At 39.3% G+C, this 11,689-nt stretch overlaps 1 protein-coding gene across 10 annotated transcripts in view; it reads left to right on the forward strand.

Moving 5' to 3' along the window:
• Positions 1-9,460, forward strand: part of fgfr3 (fibroblast growth factor receptor 3) — a 76,903-nt gene extending 67,443 nt beyond the window's left edge. For all 10 annotated transcript variants that reach the window (XM_051389212.1, XM_051389223.1, XM_051389235.1 and 7 more), the window contains exons 16-18: positions 2,346-2,483; positions 3,382-3,487; positions 4,109-9,460. In XM_051389212.1, coding sequence (XP_051245172.1) covers positions 2,346-2,483; positions 3,382-3,487; positions 4,109-4,273 — 409 coding nt within the window. In that variant the 3' untranslated portion in view covers positions 4,274-9,460. The remainder of the gene's footprint in view (positions 1-2,345; positions 2,484-3,381; positions 3,488-4,108) is intronic.
• Positions 9,461-11,689: the final 2,229 nt, after the last annotated feature.

An 11,689-nucleotide genomic window follows, 5' to 3' on the forward strand; every position in this document is an offset into this window, starting at 1 on the left:
ACGATTTAAAACGATAGAAAAACCGCCACAGAAAATAAATGGATCACTTTCCAGTAGAACAACAGATCTTGATGCTGGTAAGCTTGTAATGTCATTTTACATTGTGGACTAATACAACCAGAGATATTACAGGATTGGCTTCCTATTATCATTTTGCCTGCCGATAACTAATACAGCTGATACGATTGAATACGAGATTGAAGCTACAGAGGGAAGTTGTTGCTTGGATGCCATCATTTGTTGCTAGTGGAGAGCTGTGATAATTAGTCAATTAATTGATTGGTTGTCAGCTATTAGATTAATCACACAATAACAATACGTGTCCAAATTCTCTGATATTCTTTGGTTTCTTAAGACAGCTATGAGATACGTTTGCAGATGTTTCCTTGGGCTTTTGTGGACCAAACAACATTTTATCGAGAAAACGATCGACAGATTAATCGATCATGAAATTAACGGTTAGTTGCCGTAACAGACTAGATGGTGTTGCTGTGGTGTTTTTTCATGTGAGTGAAGAAATCCAGTTGTCTTTCTTCTTGTAGGTAATGTTCTGCCTGATCATCAAGGGAGACTTTTGATATGGGAGGATGGGTATTTAGGGGGTTTTAGTGGGGAGTTTTTGTCTTTTATGTTGTTCTAGACGCAGTTGTAGATGCAGCTTTTGACCAGCAGCTTCAACCCGCAAACATCAGCATTGAACGATATTCTACCCTATATCAATCTCCCATCACGGTGTTGTTGGCCTTCATTCTCATTCTTAGACTGTCAGCTCTCATTGCTGCTGGTGCCAATGGAAAATAAGTGTTTACATCTTGATTGCCTCCTTATATTAGCCCCCTAATAGCTTGTGAAAATTCATCCCCGATGACTAGCACTGAATATTAACAGCCTGAGTGTGCGGCTACTCGTTCTTCTCGTAGTCCCTGGGATGGTCCTGAACCCATCCTGACCCTGCAGACCTGATGTGTTCACATCCAGAACACAGTAATGATAATGAGTTCAGTCGTCTGGCCAGTTACATCTGTCTTCAGTTTCTGTTTCCCCTTTTCTGCGTCTGAATATAGATGTTTCTCTTTCACCACAGTCTCCTTTCACTGTTTGCACAGAGGACTAGCCGGCTCGGCCAGTAGCGGCTGTTTTCAAGCCTCTGGACCGGAGCATGGATAATTAGATTAAGCCCGCTGAGCGCCGCAGTGGGAGGAGGGGTCTGATTCTGATTCACTGGACGAATGGCCGAACAATAAGGCACTGGGTTAATAGACCGCCATTATCTGATTACCTTCCCTCATTTAGCCATTTAGGAATAATGCAGCAGTAAACTCGAGCCCCTACCACAGACACAGAAAGAAAAAAGAGATTCCCGCTCACTTTAGATCAGGGCCTGGAGGTATTTTTGCTACCCAAGCTGAATTATATGCCACATCCGCACAAATGTGGATAAACTTGAAGTTTGTTATGTGTCAGAAGATTTCTCCCACCCTATTTTCAGTTTGCAGTTAAAACTGAACCATCAGAACAATTTAAACATGATTCAATTTCTTTTATTAGGTATGCCTAATCCCTTTTGAGCTTGACCAAATCAAGGTACTTAAAAATAGATCACATGATAGCCATACATGGTTGTTGTTTGGTTTGTTTTACATCCATGCTTAAATACAAGAATGCTGCTTTTATTAAAAGTTTGTCATTTGCAACACTTGGAACAAAGAAACACATTTATAATTATTTTTGCATTAAGAGTGGACACAGCTGTAACTCACTGGCCCGGTTTTCTAAGGATGCTCACAGGGACGTTTTTATTCATTTGATGACGCACAAGCAGGACACATAAATGCTTCCATGCTGCTTATATACTCTGATCTTTTCTCTTCAGTTGGTTTTGTCTCGATTATTTGGTTAAAAATGTTGATATTTAGCAATGATGCTAGTTACGTCTGTGCGAATTAGCCCTTAAAGATTGAGGCCGAAGAAGAAGTGCTCTATCCGCTCATGGACTGACGTAACCTGTTATATGAAAGATCTTCTAACTCACCTCTGTGTCTGTTAACAAAGCTTAATCTGTCCTCCATTTCTTTTCAATGACTTTGAGTCTTCATTCGTCTGGCTTGAGGGACGAGTTGTTGATTTTCACAGATATTGACTGACTGTCCCAGACAATAAGAATGTCAAATTGATTCTTAAATTGGGTGCAGTAAACATTATTGAAGATCAATATTCCTCCAACCAGATTGATTGGTTTATGTGGGGAACACAAGCCTCTTTCTGAACCTTGACTGCTTCAGGCCATGAATGCCGTTTGACCTCTAATCTGTATTCTTTGCATGTGTGTTCTTGTGTGTGTTCAGGTGGTCCTATGGGGTGTTGTTGTGGGAGATCTTCACCCTGGGAGGCTCGCCGTACCCAGGGATCCCAGTAGAGGAACTGTTTAAGCTGCTGAAGGAGGGACATCGGATGGACAAACCTGCCAACTGCACCCATGAACTGTAGGTGTCTTTATGAATTGAGTTTAATCGCCTCGTTTAAGGAGGCAGCTCAGTGGAGATAAACCTGATCTGAGGAGGAAAAGCATAGGAAGGAAGGAGATGTCCCCACAGCTTTAGCCAGGATTTTAGGCTTTTTTGATGTTATTATAGGCTGGTTTAACCAGTAGACTTGTAAAATGTGGTTCAAAGTCTTATTTTTTATGTAAATGACACCAAAAAAGTGAAGAAAGCTATATCAAAGCCCCTTATAATGAAGTTCATATTAAAGTTTATTACATAATATTAATTTTATGAATGAAATATGTTACCTATGACCACTTTTATTCAAAAACACACATATACACACAACCTTACTGGAGCTGAGGCCTAAATTTCAGCATTAAAGTTCACTAGTCACTGAAATGTGCACACAGTAACTGGTTGCAAAAAAATATAAAGGACATGACCTCAGTGTGTCCGTTAAATCAGATGTTTTGCATTCTGTATTAATATTCAGTGTTATATATTAGTAACAACGTTCTTAACAATGAGCATAGAAGTTATTGAACTGGAAATACCCAAAGTCTTTGAGGTTTAACAATTATTTATCATACAAAATCAGCAACTCATTTTTGTGGTCGTTGAGGACCTCCACTACTGTAAACTGTGGTGAAAAGTGTCTTATTGCTGCTGGAAACACAACAAATGAAAGTGAAAACTGGTAAAAACCAACAAGGATGAGTCTTTACTTTGCTTCAACCTTAATTACAGGCCATCACCATCCAGCTGCACATCAAGTAGACAAATACGAATCACTGGAAACAGTCCATCTAAGATCTGAGGATATTGGTTGTAGGGTATATTTAATTTTAATGGATAAAAAACACAGAGTGACTAAACTTTGATGTTGTCATTTCAGGTACATGATCATGAGGGAGTGCTGGCATGCCGTGCCGTCCCAGAGACCGACCTTCAGACAGCTGGTAGAAGATCACGACCGGGTTTTATCAATGACCTCCACCGATGTAAGTCTCCCTGCACAGCTTCTGCTCACTGCTAACATGGAAATCCCAAGAAGAACACAAAACTTTACCTTTAGTTTCACCTTAGACAACTGCGACTTTTCATTTCACAAATATTACTATATATATTTCTTTAAATAAACTCCTTCAGATTTGATTGGGCGGCTATAAAGTGGGCATGGCTCAGGGACTAAACCCACATTGTTAGATCAGATGTTGGAGCACGGAAGAGACATCGGTAAATACGAGGACGACCACATATTTTGGAAATGTGTGGAACGTTTTTGCTAACAAAAATCCAAACACATACATCCATACGATATCAGTTACCTAGCTAAAATGACAAACATGGTAACAGTACCAAATCATATTTGATTGGACAAATCAATCTTCAGGAAGAGAAAAGGGAAGGATCTGGATATAAAATCAAAACCCTAACTTAAGCATGCAGGATAAGAACATGGAGAATTTATTTTTTTCATTTCACTGTGTCTTTAAAATGTTGGTTATTTAGTGTTCTGTAGAACTTAATTACCACACTAAATATACAGTAAACTATATAATTCATCACTTGAGATTTGACTGTGTCACCCCAGTCTAACCTCTGGCGTCTCCCCCTGACAGGAGTACCTGGACCTGGCGGTGCCCTTCGAGCAGTACTCACCCACCTGTCAGGACTCCAACAGCACCTGCTCCTCGGGAGACGACTCGGTTTTCGCCCACGACCCGCTGCCTGACGAGCCCTGTCTTCCCAAACAGCTCCCCAGTAACGGGGTGATAAGGACATAAAACCTGAGCTGGGAGGGGCGGTTGGACTTTAACCTCCTCTCACAGTTTGTGACTAACAAAGACCTCTCAGTGACTCAAGCTCCTCAAGATATGGAAATCAAAACTCTGCATGCAATACTTCCACAGTGCTTCAGCTCTTTGATTCGTCTTAAACTCTTGGTTGAAATCCTCTTTCACTGAGTTTTCTTCCTCCTCCTCGTCCTCCTCCTCCTCCTCCTCGTCCCCCCCTCCTCCTCCCCAAGAGACTCTTGAAACATTGAAGGATTATTTTTTGCCGTCGAACCATGTTTGTGTTCTTCTTTTCAGAAATGAAATTATATTTTTGTACTCGGGCCAGTCTTTTGTTACGGACAATCTGTTGGGTGAAACCATTCCGTGCCTACTGGGATAAAACCTCCTGAGACTGGATAAAAAGACAAAAAGGATAAAAGAGGAGGGAATGAAGGGCATTGGTCAGGGACCGGTTGGCAATCCAGTAGGCGAGGACCTCAGATTTTTATCCTCTCGTCTGCACGGAGCCCTTGGATCGCGATAAGAGTTTGCGATCTTAAAGAAAATCCGTTGACAAGATACCAGCAAAGCCAGAATCAACACGATGATGGGACTCGTTCTTCCGAAGACTCAATAACTTGTCTCAGCTTTTACAGAAGACGTTCAAGAACAGAGAGGATAACATGAGCATATGACTGTGTTTTCTCATGAATTTGTACACCATCGACACGTTTTAGCATCCCGAAAAAAACAGTTTTGTGATAATCATGGAACAAATTCCTCATCAGATGTGAGGCGAAGTTTCAGGGCCATTCAGTTATTAATACAATAAGGTTTGGAGGTTGTTTTTTTTTATGTATCTAGAAAATGATTTATTGTAAATATATAAATGCAAATATGTATCATATTGCTGTCCTCAGCCATGTACTTAAAAGACAAAAAATTACATTTTTTAAAGTATTGTTTTAGGATGGAAGCATTGCAATCTAGAAGACACTGTCATGAAAGTGTAAATCATTTAATCATTTAAAGTGATACAGAAAAGGTTTATTTGAATAATTAACGTGTATATTTGTAAAGATATTTATAGACTTAACATGTGGTTCTTAAGTTCGAAAGGTCTAGTTTAGGATTTTAGTACTGTACGCAAAGATTTTTATTTCAATTTTTTTGTAACTTATTTTACAACAGACCTGCGATGTTATTTTTCACAACTGGCAGACTCCTCTGGTTTTTGATCCATCTTTTTTTGTTGTTTTTTTTGTTTACAGTTTAAAAAAATAAGAATGTATGACAGACGCAAAGATGATTTTTGAGAGCGAGTGTGATTCGGCCGCCAGGGGAGGACTCGTGAGTTCAAATTCGGGTTTGAAAAGTTGACGTTTGCAATATCAAAGCAACGGTTAACTCTTGCTGGGCAAGAAATGATGGCAGCGCTTCGAGATATGTACCAGAGAGGCCTTTTAGTATAACTTAAGTACTTAAAGACATATTGAACATCAACAACAACTAGCTGTGAATCATAAAAAGCCTTCAGAGAACCTCAGCAGCCTGTTTAAGTAAAAATCCACCTACTGATGCTGTTTCACTGTTCAGTCTGTGATGTTATAGATATCCAATGTAGTACCCCATATCCCTTAGTTAGAGAACAAGAGCTATTTCAGACGCAATTTCAGTGTTGAACTACATTTCCCAGAATACTTTCAAGCAATTAGAGAATGTGCTTGAACTCATTTCAGAACGAACGCATTCAGAAAAATGTGAAAACATGAAGAGAACTAGTGTTAGCAGCAGGTTTTTAAGAGCAAATGAACAACAACAAAAAAGAAAAGGGAACATTGTATTGCTTTCCCTGATCTTACTCTGCATTTAGCTGCAATGCATTTTGGGGTTTTGAGTCAAATAATAGTGCAGAATTTGTTCTCTTTTCCTCTTTAACACCGGATTTCTTCATGTGTGATAGTTGAACGTCAATGACTCAAGTCTAGAAAGAAGCTCTTGGTCCTTGATTCTGATTCTTAATTTACAAGAATAAATTAAACACACCAAATTACAAAGAAAAAAACAGAAATTCAAAGTATCTCGCCATTAGTTGGTATTTCTTGAACAGTGTCAAAGCCTTTCTAGGTGGATTTTTTTATACTTTTCTGACTGACGGCTTCAAACTCTGATATTGTAAAAAAAAAAAAAAAAAAGGTCACAGGGTCAATGCTAACAAGCTGTGTCGAGTGTCAAAGTGCCCTTGAGCAAGACACTGAGCACCAGTGTGCACACTCATGTATGAAAACATCAGCTTGAAGAAAGAAATGTAAAGCTGTTATGTCCTTTTGTGCTTGAGTGTTACTAAAAAACCTGCCCAGACATTTGAGATTTTATCGCTGCTCTATAGTATTAATACTGAAATGAAGGCATGCTGTGCGACTTACAGATCACACAGCCAAAAAGAGAAAGTATATATACAGTATATATATCGGTTTGTTAAAGGAGACTCTGAAGTCTGTGGTGGATCCTTCTTCAAACTTAAAAAAAGTGCCAAATTAGTCTTAAAAGTCTATTTCATCGAGTTCTCTAGGTCTCTGAACCAAATACTGCACTGTCGAATGTAGGCGGGCGGAGGCTACACATGCAGGGAAGGATCATGGGATTGCCAAATGGATATCTCCCCTTCTTTTTATGCTGTCGTCTCTCCAGCTGACCCCCCAAAAAAAGTGCAAGGGTTGAAATGTTTACAGTCTGTTTTTAGCAAAGTCACAAAAGGGAAAGCGATGTTCGAGTGGCATTGAAGGGTTCAGAAACATGATTCACTCGCTGCTAAATGGAAACAGGAGTAACACTTTACTGTGCAATGGCCTTGTTCCAGTGTGTGAACTGAATTTGTTTGTATTCACCCAACAAGACTGTGTCAGTACTTAACGAAATCTCCCCAATATTTAAAGTTCTTAAAAGAGTGGACATTTGTATTTAATTCCGTTGCTACACTGATTTTCTTTTAGCACCAAATTATTTACATTTTCATTGGTTTATGCACAGAAACAAGGTCTTTGTAAAGTGAAAGGTTACTCTGGGTTATTGTTATTTCTCATTTCAGTACAGTCTTGCAGTTTTGGCCCGAATCTATGAAGTGCCTGGAATAATTTAGCAAACAAAAAGGAGATTAATTGATTGATTTTGATCACATTTTGAATGTATAATCAGAAAAATAATAATTAAAAAGCAGTTCTCTTTAGAAACAGGCTATGTAAATATTAGCCACATTTTTTATTTCAAGTGAACAAGACAGACAAAAAAGGCACTTGTGTAAAGGTTGGATGGATCTAATGAAACGGATGGTGTTTTGTTTTATTTATTCTTCCATGCTGGGTAAAAGCTTTCCCTATGGTGAGAGTATTTTTATTCATAGCTATCTGCTTTTCAGTGTTGTTTTTCATTAAAGAGCCAGAAGATGATGATGATGATGATGTAGAGTAGTCATTTTACTAGATACTGATGCCCCCATCAGGCTTTGCTCCTGGCTTAATTTATCCTTTATTTTATTTTATTCAGATGCCCTCCCTGGCCTTTTTTTCTGTATCCTTGACAAGCTTTTTAGTCTGATGAATTTGACTCTGTGTTAAATCACCTTTTAAAAAAGTATGCGTTGTTTTTAACATGTGTCTTTGTTATGGAAGCAAATAAATCGTAACACTGGCTTCCGCCGATCAGCGGACTTAACAGCTCATAGAAGCAGTTAAGTCACTGAGTCTGTAGAGTCCATAAATCCCCTTGGAAATCATAAAAAAGATCCTTATAACTGCAGAACTTGAGAATCATCATGTTTTTAAGTTTTCTTCAGTATCAAAGTAATACCTAGTTGTCTGTTCATCCACGGCTACACTGCAAACAAGACCTCATAGCTAATTCGGCTTATTTTTTATTGTGCTAATTTGCACAAAAATAAATAATAAAAAGCAAGTAGCCCATATAGCGTTGGTTATATACAACTATTGAGGGCCCATTGTGCTGTTAAGTTTGTTTTTTATACACAAAGTATAGCTTGCTAACATTAGCAGTGATTCAACGTTACCAAAATTGGACATTTCGTTAGACAGCAGGACGGGATGAGCTCCTTTAAATTATGACGCCGCTTAAACAATATTGATCATCATGACAGATAAGAAATTCCTCGGGGAAACGCTGAATAGTATTTGTATCAGGAATATATCATTAACCCTAATGCAAAATGATTAGCATTGGCCATGAAAATCTGCGACAGATGTTAAAAACAACAAATCCTTTTTTTTAGAGTGAACATGTTTTCTTTGCTATTGAATGAATAAACACCACGGCCTCAGCAGGGAGGGACTCTTACTGTATGTACAGTCACACATCAGCCTTTAACCACCTGTCGTCTCCACTCTGACTGACTTATTTATTCTCTTTTCCGTTCGACAAAAAGAATATCAGGATTTGAAACTGGGAGGAGAAAAGGGTGAGACACACCTTTCCCGCCAGAGATATCAAAACGATACATAATCCACGCTGTTTGTTTGTTTGTTTGTTTATTTGATTTTACTTTTTACAGAATGGTTAGTTTTCACCAGGCTCTCCGTTTTCATCTTATCATGCAGTTCTAACCCGACGATGTTAGTCCAGATTAATTTATAGTTTGAGATATGCTTTTTACGTTGCTGATGTACATGAGTAGAGTTTTATGTAGCTGTGTGAGCTATTTTGTAAGAATTTTAGCGAGGAAGTGATTTTCGTATACGGTTGATTTTCCTTTCCGTGACGTCACGTTTCATTTTGCATTCCACATCAGGTTTTTTTTTTTTTTTTTACAACAATAGTGAGACAAAAATCATGTTTGTCGTTTGTTTTTTTCCCCACATAATTTATTTTTCCTCCCTTTGTATTCATGTTTCTAACATAGAAAGGTGGAACTAACCATTTGGCATTATGTGATTTTTTTTATTTTTAATTCATAGCTTGTTTGTTGCAATGTACCTGTTTTGATCATGATAAATCCTCTGTAACATTCCACCACAACAACCCCTCTGGGCAATCATCTCCCACTGGGATAAAACAACTATTTCTCAACTCTCTCTTTCTCTCTCCCCCTCTCTCTCTCTCTCTCTCTCTCTCTCTCTCTCTCTCTCTCTGTGCCTGACAAACTATGCTGTCAAAAAAGGTTTTCAATAAACATGTTATAATAGCGTTTGCTGTCGTTGCTGTGTCTGTCACTGAGGGCATAAATTTGGAAAAACAAACAGGTCCCGTGGCAAAAACAAGTCAAACAAACCCAAACAGACTTTGTGATTCATGGTGAAAAAACTCCGAAGTTTAGATGTTTATGTTAATGAAATGAAACTTAAAATGCCGCAGAATACACACGTCAGTGAATTTGTTTGCAGAGTGTCTCAGTTTGTTTTGTCTGAACTCTTTGTTGGTACAGTCGCAGATATCGGGGATTGTTTTCCTTTTCCACAAACTTAGCTAACTGTCGGTTGCACTGAACACAAACCAGCTTTGGACATGGACTGTAACAAGAGTCTGCAGCCATGCCAGCAGCTCTCCCAGGCTTTATTTGGGCACTAACATGACAACACTAAGCAGGTACAAGGTTCACATCTTAAAGCTTACAAGTGTGTTAACATATGCTAATTAGAACTACATTCAACGTGCAGCTGGGAATATTATTGGTTTTGAAGATATTTAGTTTGGACAAATTTCAATTATGACCTGAGTTAGTTATTACAACAAAACGTGACTTCAAGTGAGGGGATCAGGGGAGTTAGGAGTCATCCTCTGGGACCAGAACCAAGGTGTCGTCCCATGGCTTGGTCATATATAGCCTAGTATATATGAAATAAGTGTGGTCTACGTGCATGTAAACTAAAGACAGCTACATTGTGGCTCTTGAGGACACCGGAGCTCTATATCCTGAATAAAGAAGTGAGTTAAAGCCTGTATCTATGAACTGCATTGAACCTGGTGAATGGGGTGTTCACCCTCGGGCAACGAGCAGAGACTCCATTCGCTATTCGCCAAGAAACGCACAGCAGCACGTAACCTCCCCAAATCCATCAACTTCATTAGTACTTAGTTTTTTTCAAAAATGACATATGATGTATTAATTAGTCAGTTTTTGAGGTGCTGGTTGGCATATCTTTTTACTTTAGACAGAGCCAGGCTGGCTGATGTCCCTGTTAGTTCTGGTTTAATACGTAACACAGACCCAATAGTGGTACAAATCTTTTCATGACTGTGGACACTCTCCCTGCCTCGGTCTGCAATGTGGGAGTCAGTTTCTTTTTAAAAATCTAGAACGAATCTTTGAAGTAAATTTAATTCTTTCCGGGTTTTGTTCCCCTTTTTCTTCATGTTAAGTGGGTTCAAATAAAAGAAAGGCACTTCAAATCAACTTTTTATCATTTTCATTTGACTAGAAAGCGAATAACTGTATTTCCCCAAATGTCAAACTATTCTGCCGAGATGAGTTTAAATCATAACATCATCTATGTTTAAGTGTTTAAGTGGCTGCATATGCACACAAAGAACCAGTACAACGGGGCATCTGTATGTAAACTGTGGTTATTGCAGCACATTATCCGATTTCATCCTTACTATAATTAGATTACTTCATCAGATCTGATTACTTGTGTGTATGTGAACACAGGTTTGATTTCAGTGATTGTAGTTTTATAGTAGTTTGTTCCAGTATTGATATTTTAAATGTATATTTAAAATATAAAATGTAATGACATAAAGACATGCATGAAGGATGCTGTGAGGGAAAAGTAAAGTGGATGTAGACATCGGTAAACAAGCAATGAATCTAAATCAAAGTGGTATTCTCCTTTAAATTGCAGCAGGAAATGCAGGCGGCACAGATTTCTGCCCCCAGTTCCTGTTGATTCTGTCACACAGTGAACAAATTAGCCTCTCATAGCATCTTAACTGCTCTTTAATCACGGAAAGTCTTTGCCCCTCTGTCTTTGTTTGCTGAGTACAGTTCCACGCCCTCCCTTGCCGCCTTGCTGGCTGCAGCTCAGTAAACGGCTGGTAGGAGGGGAAGGAGCAAGCAGGCAGGCAGGCAGGGGAGGACGGGGGGTTTTTAGGGTTTTTTTTTTTTTTTTTTTTAGGGGGTACTGAAGCCACTCGGCCCGGGTGGGAGGGCAAAGCTGGACAGTGACAGAGGGAGAGAGAGGGGTCTATGTATTGAGGCTTTTGGCCCTCAGCCCGTCTCAAGTGCGTCCTGAGGGGAACATCCTGCCCCTCGTTGGAACTTCCTCGGCCGGCTGAAGTGGCCCATTCACGGAGGTCTTGTGAGGGGGGCTTGTTTTCGCTGCTAAATGGATGTTTCTGTTTCAGAGGTGTTTGCGCTGGTGGACGCTTTCCATTCCTCCCCCCTTCTCCTCCTCCTCCTTCTCCTCCTCCTCTCTCCTT

This window comes from Dicentrarchus labrax, unplaced genomic scaffold, assembly GCF_905237075.1.
Source record: "Dicentrarchus labrax unplaced genomic scaffold, dlabrax2021, whole genome shotgun sequence".
Classification (NCBI taxonomy): domain Eukaryota; kingdom Metazoa; phylum Chordata; class Actinopteri; family Moronidae; genus Dicentrarchus; species Dicentrarchus labrax.